General features: G+C 49.4%; 7 protein-coding genes across 7 annotated transcripts; 4 read left to right on the top strand and 3 right to left on the bottom strand.

Moving 5' to 3' along the window:
* The first annotated feature begins 1,356 nt into the window (after positions 1-1,356).
* On the top strand, positions 1,357-1,977 carry EI90DRAFT_3051655 (uncharacterized protein). The gene is made up of 2 exons (XM_039059864.1): positions 1,357-1,637; positions 1,690-1,977. The coding sequence occupies exons 1-2, from the start codon at positions 1,518-1,520 to the stop codon at positions 1,825-1,827; spliced, it is 258 nt and encodes an 85-aa protein (XP_038918008.1). The 5' UTR covers positions 1,357-1,517; the 3' UTR covers positions 1,828-1,977.
* Positions 1,856-4,468, bottom strand: EI90DRAFT_529995 (Man1-Src1p-C-terminal domain-containing protein). Its single transcript, XM_039067740.1, has 7 exons — positions 4,063-4,468; positions 3,921-4,001; positions 3,703-3,855; positions 2,605-3,645; positions 2,456-2,547; positions 2,300-2,403; positions 1,856-2,249 (listed from the first exon to the last, which is right to left on the bottom strand). Exons 1-7 carry the CDS (start codon positions 4,342-4,344, stop codon positions 1,891-1,893), a joined length of 2,112 nt encoding a protein of 703 aa, XP_038918009.1. The 5' UTR covers positions 4,345-4,468; the 3' UTR covers positions 1,856-1,890.
* Positions 4,450-6,307, bottom strand: EI90DRAFT_3153579 (uncharacterized protein; the record flags this gene model as incomplete). Its single annotated transcript, XM_039065872.1, has 8 exons — positions 4,450-4,693; positions 4,754-4,775; positions 4,831-4,937; positions 4,992-5,507; positions 5,562-5,928; positions 5,989-6,083; positions 6,144-6,172; positions 6,226-6,307. 8 exons carry the CDS (start codon positions 6,305-6,307, stop codon positions 4,601-4,603), a joined length of 1,311 nt encoding a protein of 436 aa, XP_038918010.1. The 3' UTR covers positions 4,450-4,600.
* Positions 6,308-8,091: 1,784 nt separating this feature from the next.
* On the top strand, positions 8,092-10,137 carry EI90DRAFT_3051665 (uncharacterized protein). Its single transcript, XM_039059865.1, has 8 exons — positions 8,092-8,343; positions 8,416-8,549; positions 8,610-8,688; positions 8,737-8,951; positions 9,008-9,134; positions 9,187-9,356; positions 9,412-9,563; positions 9,620-10,137. Exons 2-8 carry the CDS (start codon positions 8,492-8,494, stop codon positions 10,055-10,057), a joined length of 1,239 nt encoding a protein of 412 aa, XP_038918011.1. The 5' UTR covers positions 8,092-8,343; positions 8,416-8,491; the 3' UTR covers positions 10,058-10,137.
* A 565-nt stretch (positions 10,138-10,702) lies between these two features.
* EI90DRAFT_3121600 (L-methionine transporter) lies at positions 10,703-13,254 on the top strand (the record flags this gene model as incomplete). The annotated part of the gene is made up of 15 exons (XM_039063415.1): positions 10,703-10,970; positions 11,033-11,075; positions 11,135-11,230; positions 11,282-11,437; positions 11,494-11,668; positions 11,734-11,745; positions 11,798-11,928; positions 11,991-12,093; positions 12,150-12,197; positions 12,253-12,370; positions 12,431-12,645; positions 12,702-12,748; positions 12,804-12,910; positions 12,972-13,085; positions 13,145-13,254. The coding sequence occupies 15 exons, from the start codon at positions 10,703-10,705 to the stop codon at positions 13,252-13,254; spliced, it is 1,743 nt and encodes a 580-aa protein (XP_038918012.1).
* Positions 13,143-15,347, bottom strand: EI90DRAFT_3051672 (uncharacterized protein). The gene is made up of 2 exons (XM_039059866.1): positions 15,234-15,347; positions 13,143-15,183 (listed from the first exon to the last, which is right to left on the bottom strand). Exon 2 carries the CDS (start codon positions 15,047-15,049, stop codon positions 13,586-13,588), a length of 1,464 nt encoding a protein of 487 aa, XP_038918013.1. The 5' UTR covers positions 15,050-15,183; positions 15,234-15,347; the 3' UTR covers positions 13,143-13,585.
* A 349-nt stretch (positions 15,348-15,696) lies between these two features.
* On the top strand, positions 15,697-16,680 carry EI90DRAFT_2970705 (copper chaperone taha). Its single transcript, XM_039055697.1, has 5 exons — positions 15,697-15,710; positions 15,781-15,840; positions 15,903-15,957; positions 16,015-16,118; positions 16,185-16,680. The coding sequence occupies exons 1-5, from the start codon at positions 15,705-15,707 to the stop codon at positions 16,212-16,214; spliced, it is 255 nt and encodes an 84-aa protein (XP_038918014.1). The 5' UTR covers positions 15,697-15,704; the 3' UTR covers positions 16,215-16,680.
* Positions 16,681-17,142: the final 462 nt, after the last annotated feature.

Here is a 17,142-nt window from a genome sequence, read left to right on the forward strand (position 1 = left end):
CGGTAACCAGAGCAATTGGGATGGATGATGACCTAGCTTAAGTATCTGTTACGAGAGAATCCAGGCAGGCAGGCAACTCTAGAGAGAATCATTGTTAGCCCACCTAGAATTGAGTGTGACTAAGGATGCAAATTAGATAAGGACACTATGAGACATCACGCCGAGGCACAAGTCGCGGTCGGCGGTAAGCGCCGGTGTGGCACGAGTACGCGAAGTACGTCGGTTGGATCGGTGATCGATTGACAAGAAAAAATCATACCTCAGGCCTGTGACCTGAATAGTCGAAGTTGAGGCTCTCATACATGCCAGCCATCCGGCAACCAAGGCAGTATAGTACCAGCTCACCAAGACATCAATGAATTCGGTTCTGAACATTTCTTCATCCAGCATCCTCGGAAATCCGCTGGGATCAGAGCTAGGAGGGGTACGACGTAGTATGCAATAATGCATCCGTGTTCACAAGCAGGGATCCACGAGTGTTCGAGCGTTTCAAAGCATCATTGTTATCCTTCCGGCCTCAGGATGTTGGAATTCACAACAAATCCCACTGCACAGTTGTCTCGTGAACGGAGAGGGAAAAGTGCGGTTGTATATATACTGTGTGCTGTTCACGAGTGTGGCGCGTTGGGTAAAGATAACACAGGTCAGCGCGCGCAGCTTTCAAAGCTCTTACGACTCTGCATCCTGACCCCGACGTGACGTCATGTCATCGCTTATGGTAAATATGTTGGAGTCGAGTTCCTAGGTTAAATATTCCTCCGTCCATTCGAGCTTGTTCTCATCAAGAGGAACCCAAAATCGTGGTCTGAGGAATATCGATGAATTTTGCCAAGAGACTGGAGAGCAAAGAGTAATCAGTTGAATTGGTGATCGATTAACAAGCAAAGACCATACCTCAGGCTTGTGACCCACGTCGGAGGTGGATAGTCATCAATGAATTCGGTTCTGAAAATATCTTCGTCTAGCATATTAAGGGATCCTCAGGGACTGGAGCTAGGAGGGGTACGACGTACTAGGTCATAATATGCCTGTTGGAATAGTAGGGATCCCACATCTGACGCTGTGCTGTTGACCGACATCCCACTATTCCGACACCGCCTCCCCGATGTGACCGTGCGTCCGTCGATCTGTAGCATAGCCCCGATGTAGTATAAATACACAATTAGCTAGGCTTGATAAACATTATCTTTTGGTCTTACCTCAGGTCCCTTCGTTATAGCGCGAGTGTAGCCGCAAGCGCTACGTCACTAACTGACTAGTCTCTACAACAATGCCCATGTTCAAAAAGCAGGGTTCCACAAAATCGGCTAAGAATGTTCGAGCGGTTTCAAAGCATCGTTGTTAACATACGACAATCATTCTTCCCCAGAGCATCGGAATCCACAACAAATCGGACTACAGTGTATCGCAAACGGAGAGGGCGGAGGCTGTACTATGTGTAGTGTTTACGAGGAGTGCGGCGACAGCAAAATTCTTCCAGGCCAGCGCACGCAGCTTTCACAAACTTGAGCGATCGCATGATCAGTATCGTCACGGTTTTGTTATACCTCTGCTGGATGAAGGATAGATCTGCTGAACCCCAACAGAAATCTACAAATCTAACAGAGGCCTTGCCAAAGGAAGAACTATATTCCGCGGTGTGTGGGAGAGTCTCTACGATAGAGCTCGCGGGAACTTACACCCCAGAAGCAGTTTATTCGCACATGTTGGGCTGCTGTACGCGGGGACTCGACCGGTCACAGCTTGCTCAGGGAACCCCTTGTTCGTTATGCGGAAAGGATGCTTCAATCGCAAACCCAACTGCCAAAGTATACTACTAGTGTGTAAACATAAGGACGGTAATAAACATGAAACGACGACGACGACGACGACCTATTCCGTGTCTCAGGCCTATTTGTGAGGTGATATTCCTGTTGCTCCAATCCATCGCCAAACCACAATCTCCTCACCATTCAGTTCCTGCACGTTCACTCGGATATTAGAATTGCCTTCGACAATTCGCTCAACTTGAGTCCAGATACGCTTTCGTTCTCTAGTTGAATGTATATCCCTCAGGACTTGATCTCGGAGGTTGACGGGGGCAATAAAAGAATGCGGTGCGCGAACGGGGTCAGTGTGATGCGCGTATTCCAGGTCCCGCAGTGTGTCGAGGGCCGACTGGACGAGTTCAGCGACTTGCCGCGATTCGATATGACGGATTGCGAGCCGGTGGCGTCCATATACCAAAAGGAGTGTCAGGGAGAGGAAACCTGTCTAAGGCTCGCAAAAAGGCTCAACACAGAAGGTGAAATTCCGTTACCATAGAGGTACCCCCTCCATTCGTCCCACGCATCCATAAAAAAGACTTTAACTTTGCAGCCTAATCCCATGTCCTCACGCATCCCAGCGATCCACGTGCGGCCTCTATGATATGACACACATAAGTCAAAGAATGACACCATCACAAATCACATACAATGCATCAAGCTCAGTTACGACGAGACCGTTGCTCTCTAACTTCTGTAAGGCATCATCAAATAGAGGATCCTGTTCCTCGAGAGGTATCTGCTTCTAGTTGTGACAGTTAGATGCACTTCTAGGAGGGTCGCATACGGGACAACAAACTCGAATCCAACTCTTTGCGACAGCTCGTAACTGCCCCTTTTCAAGACCAAGGACTTTGATTTCCGACTCCTTGATACGTCGTCCCCTCCCCTCGCAGAGAAGCTGTCCCTTGATTTTCGAAAGGTAGCCCAAGATGGATCTACCTAGCTTCCCAACTTCATGGATTCGCTCTCGGTTTTCGATGCACGTTGGAGGGAACGCTACAGGTCCAAAGCCGGGAATACCGTCAAATAGAGGCGAAAAGCCCGCTACAGCAAAAGGGTGCTTCTCAAGGATGTAAGCACCTTTGCACTTGACCTCGCTGCCTGAACAGTACGCAAGCTTGGGACATGGTGTACAGTAGTCAGGAGTAGGAAAGAAAGGCTCCAGAGGACACTCCTTATCATTCACGAGTCGGGTATTAGGGGCTTCTGGTCCGTGCTGTACCAGATGTGCATTGCACTCAGCGATTGCCTGGCGCTCTGCGCGAAGAGCACGAAGCTGCCTATTGCTGTTCGTCCCGGCGTCACAGTAACCAATACTCGAAGATTGAGCTTTATAGTTGTAGATGCTGTTACCAAAAGTGGTCAGGGCGGCGGCAATAACAATCCATTTGAGAACACGAAGTGAGGATGATCCTTTCGGATGGCGAGTCATGGCCCCTCTGGAGTCTACCGAAAGCTCACGAAGCTCTTCGGAGGCAGAATCATCCTGATTCTCAGCATCGACGGCTTCGGCCCTTGCCTCCGCTCGCTTCGAATCAGACTGACTTGGAGAATATGACTGAATTACAGAAATAGCCGAACCCGGCGGGTCCATTTCGGTGGGAGCTAGGACCACCTTTCTTCGTGGCTTCAAAGGGGCAGGCGTTGTGTCGTGCTTGTCGGCCTTTGGAGGCGATGATGATGAGGCCTGTGCAGTGGGGGAATCAGGCAAGCGCCCCCGACGCGAGGACTTTCGCGATGCTTTTGCAGGGGGGGTGTCGTCCGGCCCTGATTGAAAAACATTGTTCTCTTCCCATCCGCTGTCTTCGCCTAGTGATCTTCGTGGGTTGGACACCGTCTGATGGGGACCGTGAGTCAATGTGCCAGCGCAGAAGTGAAGAACAATTATACAAACCTTCGATGCTCTCACCGGACGGACGGGTGATGCATCCGGCTCAGATTCCGATCCTTCAATGACGATCGGTTCAGTTGCACGGGTTCCTTTTCTAGGCTTAGGTTTGGCGGTGGAGGGTGTGGGTTCTGCAGACCGTCGAGTAGATCTTCGAGTCTGTATGAAGTGGTAGGAGAAAGGTCTCTTAACGGAATTCAAGAGTCAGACTCATTCATACCTACGGGTTCGGTAGAAGGTTCGGCAGATGCTCTGACAGAACCAGCCTTCTTTGGCCTTCCTCGACGACGGGCAGTTGTTTGAGCCTGATATTAACATCAGGACTTTGTCAGCATGCATTAGCCCGTATGCACATTGTACACTAACGTCACGCTCGGATATTAATTCTCCGGTGACACCATCAGTGATGCCAGCATCGCTGGCTTGTGAGCCATCCAGAATGTCACGATCATGACGCAGTTGATCAAGATTTCCGGTTATATGCTCGTTGAATAGGGAGAGAAGTGCATCCTTCTTCACGTTTGACGGGAAACGAATCTGATGGTGGTGCAGTATGCCCATTAGCTGAGCCACGGTTAGGACGCGTGGGTTGTAATCATATTCAAGGTATTCAGCGGACGCGATAATGTCCGCTGTTGAAGCAGGCATCGCTATTTCTTTGTTCGTGTGGATAATTGTTTGAATGCTGGTGGACTGTTGCGAAGAGCGCAGAACAACAAACGAGACGAGTTGAAGAGTCAGACCGCGCTTGTGGAGAAAACAGGCCGGAGTTAAGTTTTAAGTCCGGCCCAACATAAACAAACCGTGAACTGAATTGAACATTGCAAGAACTGGAGCGGACAATGATAGGACATCATATAGCGAGACACATTGAATGGGGCTAATATTGCTTGCACCGAACACTCTAGGCCGGAGCAAACTTGGGGGCCCTAAAACCATTCTTGCCAAACCATTGACCATGGACCATTCGATTGAAATACACCCAAGGGAAGAAGTCCTGCGAGGCGAAGAGTCAGCGAAGGTTGAAAGTCATGGGCGACATCAAGAAGGAGCACACCTTTTTGAGATGATAGAAGGCCCTAGAGTTGGATAGGTGAGATGCATAAACAGGGAAAATTTGGAAAACATGCATACCGTCGCGGAACCGCTTGATCCATACCAAGCGCCTTCGCAAATGTTTCTTCAGGCTGCAGGCCGTACTTAAATTCACAGAGCATGAGCCCGTTATAACCTGTCAGCAGCTAGATGCAAGTAAGTGCCCAGACGCCCCTGCATCAACCAGTAAAAATCCGTACCGGGCATGAAGTATAACCATCATATGACGCCTTCCCCGTGGAACCTGATTCAAGAAAAGTGTATAAATTGTGGGCTAACACGGGAGCCTGTGCAGTTATAGCAGCAGCAGTCTTCGATGTTGGAAGACTGGATGAGTCGCCGAGTGAGAAAACATTGCTATACTTCTTGTGCTGGAGGGTCGCTTGGTCCACATCAACCCATCCTGCGGAATCCGCAAGGGAAGAGGATTTGATGAAATCCGGAGGACCCATCGGTGGAACGGCATGTAGTAACGTGTACTCCTTCTCAACGTTACCCTTCTCGGACTTGAAAGTTGCCGTACGCTTTGCAGGGTCGATGGAAACGAGATTATGACCGAAAAGACCATCAATCCCGCGCTCTATTCGAAGCTTGTTGAGGGCTTCTGAGTATTTTGGTACGCTGAACATGGTGGGTGCGCCAGTGACAAACTCCAAATCAATCTTTTCTCTCCTCCCAGTGCGTCGATACCGATCCCATGCCATCCACATAATTTTCTGGACCAGATGAGTGATAGATACAGAGTCCCTGATGAAATACATTTTGCCCACCTGAGGAGCACCTGCGCACTTGATGATTCCAGCGGGTTGCGTGAAAATAGTCTTTCCGGTCCTCAGTGCATCGATATCACTCCACGTTTTATCAGCCGTCTCAAAGGAGTAGATGGAGGACACGCCGGATTGGGGATCTGCCAAAGCCCTCCGAAGATTCGTGATGCCATCCCAGTTGCTCTTGAGTCCAGCGGCAACGACAAGGGTGTCGTACGCAATCTCAGAGCCACTTTCAGTTGTGACCTTATTGGCCTCTGGGGAAAACGATGTAACATTTTCAGTCCTGAGGGCAATATGCGAGGGGACCAGGTCTGCAAGCCGCCTGCGGAGTGCATACTTATCCTTTAATCCCGAGCCAACGAGGGTCCTGAGGTAAAAAGACCACGTCAGCAAATTGTAGAGAGACTGAATGACCTGGGAGTTTCACCAGCCGGGTTGGTAGTGATGGAACTCAGCACCATCCACGATTGCAATATCGCCGACGGAGAAGGCTTTCCCTTCTGTTTTGAATTTATTGTAGATCTGAAATAACACCAGATGTATCAAGCTTTATCACGCAAACAAAGAGTTTTTTCGACGTACTTGATTTGCTACACTCAAGCCGCCCGACCCTGCAGTCGTTATCAGTACGATCGACAACAAACTGGCACCATTTTGCCAGGACACTCGCCTCCGCCAACGACAAGGACTTTATGGTGCGTCTTCACTGCTGCTGCTGCTGCACGTCTGACCGCGGTTGGCCTCATTAGTTCCCCTTATCAACCAGAGCAGACGATTGCGCAATAGCGAGCCATACTTCACGGTTGTCTAGCATAGCCACACATACCGAAGCGTGCCCAGGAAACGAGAATGCATAAACCCCACGACCCCTCCAATGTTGGAGGGATCCACTCATTCTGCTCCACATCACCGCTTTGCCTCCTAGGGCGTGTACAGTGCATCCACCTCCTACCAAGATTTTGGGTTGCGCTCATGATCACTGTGCTACTTTTACCATGCTGCAAGCCACCGTAAATATGCTGGGTTTACTGGCCGACCAGTGATACATGTGCGTAATCTAGGATCTTGAACAGGTGCCAATTCGTCCCGACAATCCGCAGTTTCACAGTAGCACAAGTCCAGATCGACAGTGATTGTCCCCGGAATCACGGGAAACCATATTTCCGGGTGGTCCTTCCCTAGTGTATCACCCATTTTGGCCTAAATGGTTTTCATCTCGACGGCAGAAGTTTATTAAAGCAGAAGGAAGAACTACTTCCACCCCTTCCAGCGCCATCAATCCCACGAATACCAAATCAAGATGCGGCAAAACATGCTCAAGATGTGAGCTCGTGGGGACATGGCAGCACTCTTAAATACTGGAATGATCGGTCGCGCCACACGACGAGCACGAGTACAATATGTAATTGCTTGCCCCGTTGCGAGAGTTGATCTATGGCAATTTAGTTGCACCTATTACCAGTACGCCCTTCCAATATCCCGAGTCACAGGCGAGGTGTCCTCAGTATTCTAGGCCACCGATAGGGTCGTTGGCCCATCTGCCAGTATCTCAGCCCCGCGGATCAAACCTATATCTTCACCCTCCCTACTTTCAAGACAACACAACCGTTGGGATAGACAGTGGGGATGCCAATTTCCTTCGAAGGACGTTCAGTCGATGGATGGACAAAACCTCCATTGGTGGGAGGGCGACGGTCCGCAGAACAACGGTCCCTCTCCTCCAGCTCCGCAGCGCCCGGAGAGAGGCCACTGATGGTATCTACGCTCAATGATAATCGTTTCTCAACTTCAAGACTGATTACGTCTCGGACACTCATCTCACCGATTCTCTCATTCCGAATTTCTCTACTGACTGGTTGTTTACGGAGATCAAACGAGGTGCAGGTCTTTTCACTGGAGAAGTATAGGAGACGACAGATGAACAACCCAGAGTAGGCGTCTGCCTTCAGGCAGCTGATCTCCCACAAAGTCTCATAATCCATCCCACTTCCGAAGCTGCGGTAACGTCGGACTACAAGACTATCGGTTGTGGTTAGTCAAGAGAGTTATAGAGCACAGCCCGCTCGGTCACCAAGGCGGGATGTTTCGATGATGTTCCAATTTGCTGGTAGACACGAATCGGTCTGAGTGGTGTAGACGAAAGTGGGAGATCAGCAAAAACGTCTTACTTCTACCTGACGAGTCCTTTGAAGTATGATTAATATTATGTCTTCGCAAAATTGAATGCTCAACTGCATCAGGCTGTCCGGAGAGCGACTGATCGTGTGAACTTGTCTTTGAATTGTACGAGTGACGTGACCGTCGTGGCGACGATCACCGCGCTAAAATTTAGTTCTAGACTCTTGATGATTAAGCGTGGGCGTCGACTCTGCGTTCTGCTGCTGCATCTGCGGCATGTCGCTGCTGCTTAGTATTAGTTGATAGAATTATAACATAATTCCCGGCAGCGCTGCTCATGCTCCACGACGCATAAACGGAGGTGGCGACGGTCCATCTCGCTTTAGGGTTTCTTGCAATGCGCATCCCGACATGCTATGTCTTGGAAACCCCAATCATTGTTCGAATCGGAGGGGAGCCTGGGGCGTTTACAGCAATGCATCTAGTTACGCGCATGGCCATGGCGGCCGTGAATCATTGCTACGGTTGTTCCATCAGCGGTTGTCTCTGTCATACTGTGCGGCTTTATAACATCAGCTTGGTGTTCCTTTCACCTTTTCTCTCCCCACTTCGGTCGAGTTGATTCTCGTCTCGTTCCTACCCCTCGTTTCTTTCGTTCTTCTTCGTAAGTACTTAGTGTTTCCTATAGAGGACTGTTCATTGTTCATGGGTGTCATGTCGAATTCGCTATCGGCAGTTGTCTGCTCTTTGAGAGAGTTTCGCCTCTGCGAGGCATTTTTTCTAAATCACCCTTAAATATTTCGGCACGCCCAATGGTTCACTTCCTCCATTTCGTCCTGAGTGCTGTCCTCTCAAGCCGCGTCATTTCAGGTTCGTACCCTTATTCGTCTGCTTCTCTCTATTTCTAACATCGCAGTGAAACGCTCGCAGTCCCTATTCAAGACTCTTCAATAAACGAGCCTGGCGTGATCTCACCTAATGGGACCCCCATCACACTTTCTGAGCCTTCGTACGTTCTATTTCAACCGTTCGAGGACACTTTTTGAGAGTTTGACAGTCCTACGTTGACTATGATGCATGGCAACAAGGAAAATATTCATCTTCAGGAGAGTACAACCACCACAATGAAGGACTGGACTTCTACCGTGAAAGATAATAAGATGAAGTCCACGATGAAGGGGTACATCAGCACATCTGCGTACCAAGCCACCAGTACCATGTATGGCTCCGGCTACAGTAATTGGAATTCGGGTTACAATAATTGCGTACAACGTATGTGGCAAGGACGTGCAACAAATGTTCTAAACTTGACGTTCCATCCCCCTCAGAATGCATGGCCTCATACGGCGCACCCTCATCGACGTACACACCTCCTCCCTCTACTACGACGCAAAGCTCTGGCAACGGGAACGGTGGGCGGAAGACTCACACTGTCATTGTAGCGCCAAAGCAAGGGTGTGTTCTCTATACTCTTTTTGTAGCAGCTCTTTACCCATTACCTTTTTAGCGTTCTCCGCTTCGTTCCTTTCGCTCTCAATGTCTCTGTTGGGGACACAGTCCATTACCAATGGAATGCTGGTCCTCACACGGTCACCAAGTCTTCGGAACTTACTCCTTGCAACGCATCCTTGGATGCAACCTCCTTCAACTCTGGTCGCCGTAATGCCAGCGCTACGTGTAAGCATCTCCGCTTATCTTGGGTTTTTATGGGCTTCTGAAAGTGGGACTTTAGTTGAGATCACCGCCAACGATACAAACCCATTGTTCTATTACTGTGGAGTGCAGCCTCACTGCATGAAGGGAATGTTTGGCATAATCAACCCTCCAAACGCGGCAGGCCAGTCTATGAGCGTTGGCCAGATGATGCCATCTATGGTTGCTAATGTAGGTCGCCACAAATTTCACAAGTCAAACCTTGCCTACAGCATCCTTGTGTCCAGAACACCAACCTTGCTACAATGTTGATGTACACCAACCACAAGACTATGGGCACTTCTGCATATAACTGGGGGAACAGTTTCGACATGTCAGGCGTCCCCAATTGGGCACATGAGGATGCACTCACGAACATCATGTACACACGTCTTCTCTTCGCCGCAAATCCTGGGATGATGGAGCAGGGGGCAGGAGCCGCAAGTGTGAATAGGGCCCCTATCACTATCCCAGCAGATGTTAATCTACTTGCAACCACCGACACCCGGTCCAATGTCGGGATGAGAAGATCACCGCCGGCCCAACTGGTCCGTGCCTCAACAACATCATCGGCGTCATCGAGTACTTCCACCCACACGCGGCATGGTGGCGCAGGAAGCAAGGTCATGGTTTCAGGCACATTGATCAGTATTGTTTCAATCTTTGCCATGGTGATTTCATTATAGGCTTTGTATCCAGTCTTCGGTTTGTAGCCCTACTTCGAGCGTTCGCACCATTGTAGTGAATGTAATTTATTATGCACCGGCGCGGGAAGGACAGACTTCATCACGAAATTCCCAGGTTCCTCTCCGATCCCACCCCCATGACCTCTCGTTGCTCACAGCTAGAACCATTGCAAAACAATTGTGCTCTGTGCAATGGGTTGGATACTAACTGGTCTCCTTTCAACTCTCCCTCGGGCAACCGTAGCCAGTAACAGTCGTGCAAAGGAAACGTAACGCAGTGCGAATCAGCGAATGGCTCCACTCGAGATTTGTTCATGCACGAACTTAAGATCCCTCCGAGCCCACGTACCTTTGTTTCTGAGATTAGGTGGACGAACTGATCTAAAACTGCATTCTGGTTCGGTGATAGGTGAGAGCTGCGGTAGGTGCCTAAATGAGAACCACGTTTGCCAACAAAGAATAGGTCGAAGCTTGAGCCTTTCCAGCTTCCTGAGTCCAGATAGAACCCACTGATACTTTCTTGCAGTCTTACAATGCTGAAGACAGGCCACTCATAGTTCTCACGAACCACGCCACGGCAAAATCCATGCAATCCGCTTAGGTCCACTTAGGCGCAAAACCACGAAAGGAAACAATCCCCCCAAAATGTCGGTTCATGATGGAGGCGAGGAATCTACATCCTCACCAAACTCTCGCCATTCGATTGGTTCGACAACATCCTCAGTGTCACTTGAGACACTGGAGCGTTCAGAATATGCACCTCTTAGTCGGCGATCATCACACCGTAGCCGCAGAAGTACCATCAGTAGCATTGCGGCTTTCCAGTATGAAGCAGATTTGTTGCCCCTCAGTACCAGCGAGCCTGGTCAACAAAGTGTACCGGAGTCGGAAAAGACCGTGGGGTATCTGTCTGGTTGGTTTCTTATCTTGTCGGAACTTCAGAGGCAGAGTGCATATGCTGTTTTTTCTCCTTAGGCGTGGCTCTTATTATCAGTCTACAAATTGGCTCAGGCATATTGTTTGTCTTTCCTCCGGCTCTGCGGTGCGAATGGGCCCATGATGCCTTTGCTTCAACAGCTCGTCCCCTGGAGTTGTTTTAGCCGACGTTAAGTCAGTAGGGGCTTCTATTCTGGTCTGGATTATCGGGGGACTGCTCGCGTGGACAGGTGCCAGGTTTGTGAGGGCTACTTCTCTTCGTTAGATGTCGCTGAGAAATTCTTTCAGCTCTTACGCGGAACTAGGCTCGATGATTCCATTGAGTGGGGGCGCTCAAGCATACCTGAACTATTCGTATGGTCCTTTGGTGTCATACCTATTTTCCTGGACCAGTATCACTCTGGTCAGGCCTAGTTCTGGAGCTATGATATGCCTTATTTTTGGGTAGGAAACAACTCATCTCGCGCGGCACGTACCATCTCAACAAATTCTACGTCTAGAGAGTACCTATGCAGATTAATGTTTCACGCTACAGGTTCAGACACCCGTCCAGACGCCATACCCGATTGGGCCATTAAAGTGACCGCTGCGGTGTCTGTCGTCGTTATTACAGGGATCTGCGCGATGTCTGCTAGAACTGGAACACGCGCAGCCGTATTCTTTATGGTGTCCAAAGTACGCCAAATTCATGTAATCAAACAAGTCATAATATTCACCAGCCGGGAATCACATTCAAGTAGTTGGTCGCATTGGTGCGTTCCTGTCCTCTTATCGGATTCGATGTTGATACATTGCCGAATCAAGGCTGCTATCACTCTGACGGGACTCATATACTTCGTTCGCGGCCATCGATCGACGGCGCTCACAGAGCCGATATTTGCCGGTACATCTTCTAATCCTTCCTCTTTTGCGCTTGCACTATATTCCTCTTTATGGTAACCCGCTACTATGTATGATTTATGTCTCAGCTGATGAGAAATTGGTCTTCTTTTTGAAGGGCTTTTGACGGTTGGGACCAAGTCAACTTTGTTGCTGGGGAAATGACGGATGTGGGACGCGATCTGCCTCGAGCAATCCACACAAGCATGGCATTGGTGATTGTGCGTATGGTACTCAATCGAGTGTGTTGTGTACCTAAAATTGTTCATATTTCCAGTGCCTCTTTGTCGCCACTAACCTCGCGTACTTCGTCTTGCTAGATAAGGTACTTTGAGTTGAGTCATCTGCGCTTTGGATTTACATGGGTCGTATCGTTGCAGATGACTGTGATGTTGAGTAATACCGTTGCCATTGATTTTGGACGAGCGGTCTTTGGAACTGTGGGGGCCACCGTCCTTGCCGCCAATGTAGCGTTCAGCTGCTTTGGTGCCGTGAACAGTGAGTATTGGCCTAGTCACTTGCGTTTCCCTAGTGCCGGTGATGACACGGATTGTGTAGGCTCGACTTTCACCTCCGCACGACTAATCTATACTGCTTCTCGGGATGGATATCTTCCAGCCATATTTGGGCGCTTGCACTCGACACGAAAGACTCCGCTGAATGCGATTGCCTTACACTCTACTCTCATCATTTCATTTATAGCTTTCGGTGGTGGGTTTAGAGACATCATCAATTTTTACTCAGTTGCTGTATGGGGATTCTACCTTTTGACTGTGGGTTGGTTTGACGTAACGAAAGCCAACTTATCCGCTTAATTGCATTGTTCAAGGTCGTGGGCCTCGTGGTGCTTCGTGTGAAAGAGCCAAATCTCGAAAGGTCGAACCTCAACTTCTACTTTCGTGACCTTGATGCTCACCCTTGATGTGCATAGGCCGTACAAAGTCTGGATCACCACACCGTTAGGGTTCTCAGCGGTAGCGCTCTTTCTACTATGCATGCCAGTCTTCGCTGCTCCGCTCCAAGCTCTGGCTGCACTTGGTACGACCCACGGTTGGCAATGAACGTACTTCTGTCTGATGTTTTTATATTTTTGTGTCAGCTTTCATTCTGGCCGGAATACCGGTTTACTACATCACACAACGCCGAGCGACGCCCCATCTTGGCGCTGTACCCCGACGATCTCGGACTAACGAGCCACTCAGTGGAATATCAGGTCTGGCGCAGCTTCTTCTATTAAGGGAGCCTAAAGCACTCATATCCTGGATCTATTAGGCTTCTTCTCACGGGTGCTGGACCGGGTTCGTGGGCGACGGCACACCAGATTTTCCAGTTTAGAGCGGGAAGAAGAGACAGTTGAGATACTAGAAGCAACGGATCACTGACCTCTTATCATTCTGACATGATCTTTCGGGGCGGGGTGCGATATGTGCAGTTGGAGACCCAGAGTTTGTCTTAGATATCCCATGCAGAGCAGGCCTTATTCAATGACGAGTATGTCCTTGCGTCGGCCAGAGATTCGTCACGGCTCTGGGGAATGGTTCTCATGCTATCAAGCTTTCGTGATTGTTTGATTGACGCCGCCAGACCATCTTGGCAGGGATCGCTGGGTGACTCCGACTATCTTTAGAAGTTTGGTGAGGGCAAGTAAATACATTGGATAGCAAGTTACCACACTTAGGGCAGGATCTAGAAGTTGGGCGCAGACAACGGCGACTAGAAGTCATTGATTCCATATTCGTCAAGCTCGGAATCATCGTGTCCATCATCGTATCCATCATCGTATCCATCATATCCATCGTAGTTATAATCATCGGAATCGCCGCTGTAGTAGTCATGATTCTCATACCAGTCATCCTCGGATTCGGCATCCTCCCCGTAGTAAGTTTCGTTGAACTCGTCAGTATGGTGGTCGATGACGTCCAGGTACTTTGAGAACCCCTCATCAACTCCACTCCACGAGTATGGAGGAAGCACAATGCGCCGAACCGGGTATCCTATTTCCTTACGCGTTTTCACGAACGAATGCAACGCACCGTAAGGGAAACCAATGGGGCGGAGTGAGTTCAGGGAGGGTAGTAACACAGATGGCGAGGCCACATCTGTCGAAGGGCCAAGTGTGTGTTCGCTTTTAACCAAAAGGTTCAAATGCTCCAAAGAATAGCTGGTCTCAAAATATAGGGTCAAGTCCGTGACACCTGCAAATGATCGAAAAATGTGTTCGTAATCTGATCGTCGTTGAGCGGAAGACGTCCCTAGCATTCCAATGTTGAGATGTTTGATAGAAGCATAGCCTGTGATCGAGGAACGAATCGATGAAGGCAGCTCCTCTTCCCCTACCTCAGACCAATACCGAATGACGAGCGTTTCCAGACTTGGTGCCTTCACTGATTGCATCAGCAATGCCGCATGAATGACGGAAGGGAGCCGTTCGAGACGAAATGATCTGAGTAAAGGAAGAACGACAGGTTCAGGCGAGGTGTGGGGTTGAGAAGGATGACATTGAACCAATGACAAATCCACCAATGACAGAGCTGAAGAGAGCATTTGAGAGAATTGTGTCAAGGTGAACTGGGGTGTGTCTGGTCCTCGAAGCTGCAGTTGGGTCAAGTTGGCAAAGGGCCAATTCTCCCATTGAATGGTAAGTCCCCGTAGGCTGACGCTATGCGCGTGAGAGAAAAAGGAGATGTCCAGTCGTGGAGCCTCAAACCCAATTGGGAGACTCATTTCATCAGCATGAAGGACGAGCGTCTCGAGGATTCGAGGCTTGGTGTGGTAATTGTGAAGCCGTGACAGAAAGTTCACGTGTGCAACATAGTCATCAACCGTACACTTGAACTCCCTCCAACGGGATGAGTGCGGCAGCAAAACATCGAGGAAATTGTCAATTTCGGCCAACGAGAAAAGGTCATAGCTGGACAAGTGAATGTCAAGAGGAGCACCTTTGCTGCGGTTGAGACACAGTTTCGTCTTATAGAGGTTAACGTCGCCCGGAAGCAGCGTGATATACTGCCACATGGAGGAGGTGGAGAGTGCAATATCCCTCCAACGACGACAAACTGATGTGATGCCAACATTAAAATCGTAGGGATCCCATCGGTCGCTGTCCGGCCAGTGTCTGATGCACAGAAGGAATATGTGAGATATGAGTTCGGATGGTAGCTTGTCGAAATGGTTCATGGAATTGTGGGGCTCCTTCAGAGACTCGGTGGTCTTGCTGTCGTCAGGTTTTCTGGAGGACTCCCAAAACGAAATCTCCAGCCTCTCGAAATTCGAATGTTGTAATGAGGACCTCAAATTTGCGAAGTCGCATTCTGACTGCCTCTTCAGTAAACGAACCAGAGGTACAATTCCGGGAAATTACCGTTCTCGATAATGGTTTTGTTGTCGCCGTCCAATTTTGCTACACGTAGAACGACATCCTCATCGAGCTCTAGCGCGCGGCGAATTGCGCAAATAAAGACATCCAAGCGCTTCTCTGGGGTGGTGAGATGAAAAAAAAAAAAATGTCAGAGTCAGACGGGGCGGCGCTCACCGGTTATTCCATGCGTGAAACGCCGACCATCGGAACATTCGCAGATCACAGAACCACCTTGCTCAATCACACTCTGTTCCGAGGCGGTTCTGGGTCTCATAGTATTACTTATGTCGAAAACAGGGGCTACTAAGGCCGATCGATGACTCCGGTGGCGGTGTGGAACGCTGAGTAATGGATGATCACGAGCATCTTCCTAGATGCATTTATAAAGCACTAATCCTTTCCCCTGCTCACCGATCCCCCTCCTTGGACTCAAATACACACCACCTTATTTCTCTGATTTAGAGACTTGACACGATGTCTGTACGTATTTATCATGAGCACGCCCCAGCCTAGCGAGCATCCTGTTCACTCCATCTTTCCATCCTTCTAGGCTGAAGCAGCCTCTATTGATGCTCCTCCTCAGAAAAACACCTACAAGTTCGATGTCAAGGTAGGCTACAGTGACGCTTCTTTGTTATTTTAAATCCCTCATAGCCCCTGGGCTTCATTCAGATGTCGTGCTCGGGCTGCTCTGGAGCGGTGACAAGAGCGCTTTCTAAGAAAGAAGGCATGTATACGGTTCTCCTACTGTGTCGCCTGGATGCATTGTGAACTGCTGCTACAGGCATCGACACATTCAATGTGAGCCTCGATAAACAGGAAGTCCGTGTCACGAGTGGTCTTCCCTACGACGATGTCCTAGACACGATAAAGAAGACTGGAAAGGAAGTAAGTCGGCGTTCCATACTACCATCAGGGGCTGTAGCTCAAGTTCACTTCCGCCCTTATGTTTAGGTCCTCTCCGGCAGTGTTGTCGCCGAATGATTCGAAGCACTGTAATCGACATCGGTATAGTGTTTCGGGTATGCGAACTCCTTGTTGTACCAATTACTTAGCCAAATGGAAGTTGCCTATTACTAATTCTCACTCATGCGGCGATCGGGTCATTGTCTCGCCAAACCCCCTGAGAGGCGATTGCGAACGGATCAAGGTGTCGCCGGGACTTCCCGGGCCCGGGCCCTTGACGCTGAGCTAGCAGGTGTTCTGTCTATGTTTCTGTGGTTGTGCATATGTTCAATTAGACATCGTGTCGTGGCGCCAGAAAGGATGCTTCGGAGGCTAGTCGTCCAAAGAACACAGCCTCACACCCTGTCTTTGTCATGGGTCCACGATTAGTTGAATGGCGTCGGTGGAGGAGGTGCCGGTTCCCACAAAGCATGCCCTCCACTTACATACATAAGTACTTGGCAGAGCATAAACCAAAAATGCACAATAAATGTTTGGCGGGCAGGACCTTCTTACTAACGTCGTTGATCGATTCGCACTAAGTAGAGAAAATAATAATCTGGAATTTTGGGAAATAATTAGGCAGGAGCTCTGAGTTCGTAACATTATATTGCAAGCTTCCATCACGTGCCGCAGTCCAAAGACAGTCTTGGCAGTTACGACGTCGAGAGGCAATCCTTGCAACCCTTGGGAGCTTTCCCGCTTCATCTATGCGTGCATTTGTCACAAGCAACGATAGAAAGGAACTTCGTGTCGCGTTCTCTGTTAACTCCTAAGATCGTGACGTTCATGTCAAGTACTGCACCGCGAAGCCTTGCGGGGATCTTGCAGTCAGAAACTTTAAGCCGAGACCCTGATCCATCCACACCTAATATCCCTGATGATTTCCAGTGGGTAGAAAATTACCTTTACGTACACCAACTCTCTGGTGGGTTCTATTTGGTCCAAATTCGATCGCTTGCCTTGA

This window comes from Cantharellus anzutake, assembly GCF_015039405.1.
Source record: "Cantharellus anzutake strain C23 chromosome Unknown EI90scaffold_16, whole genome shotgun sequence".
Classification (NCBI taxonomy): Eukaryota; Fungi; Basidiomycota; class Agaricomycetes; order Cantharellales; family Hydnaceae; genus Cantharellus; species Cantharellus anzutake.

Excerpts from the sequence above, each read along its gene's own strand:
- EI90DRAFT_3051655 (XM_039059864.1), top strand. The coding sequence starts at position 1,518 with ATGATCAGTATCGTCACGGTTTTGTTATACCTCTGCTGGATGAAGGAT. Across the intron at positions 1,638-1,689 it reads AGGAAGAACTATATTCCGCG|CAGTTTATTCGCACATGTTG; the intron begins GTGTGTGGGAGA and ends ACACCCCAGAAG.
- EI90DRAFT_529995 (XM_039067740.1), bottom strand. The coding sequence starts at position 4,344 with ATGCCTGCTTCAACAGCGGACATTATCGCGTCCGCTGAATACCTTGAA. Across the intron at positions 3,646-3,702 it reads GTCCGGTGAGAGCATCGAAG|ACGGTGTCCAACCCACGAAG; the intron begins GTTTGTATAATT and ends GGTCCCCATCAG. Across the intron at positions 2,404-2,455 it reads GTAACTGAGCTTGATGCATT|AGGCCGCACGTGGATCGCTG; the intron begins GTATGTGATTTG and ends GTCATATCATAG.
- EI90DRAFT_3051665 (XM_039059865.1), top strand. The coding sequence starts at position 8,492 with ATGGTTCACTTCCTCCATTTCGTCCTGAGTGCTGTCCTCTCAAGCCGC. Across the intron at positions 8,952-9,007 it reads TTACAATAATTGCGTACAAC|AATGCATGGCCTCATACGGC; the intron begins GTATGTGGCAAG and ends CATCCCCCTCAG. Across the intron at positions 9,135-9,186 it reads ATTGTAGCGCCAAAGCAAGG|CGTTCTCCGCTTCGTTCCTT; the intron begins GTGTGTTCTCTA and ends TTACCTTTTTAG.
- EI90DRAFT_3051672 (XM_039059866.1), bottom strand. The coding sequence starts at position 15,049 with ATGAACCATTTCGACAAGCTACCATCCGAACTCATATCTCACATATTC.
- EI90DRAFT_2970705 (XM_039055697.1), top strand. Across the intron at positions 15,841-15,902 it reads CCTACAAGTTCGATGTCAAG|ATGTCGTGCTCGGGCTGCTC; the intron begins GTAGGCTACAGT and ends GGCTTCATTCAG. Across the intron at positions 15,958-16,014 it reads AGCGCTTTCTAAGAAAGAAG|GCATCGACACATTCAATGTG; the intron begins GCATGTATACGG and ends CTGCTGCTACAG.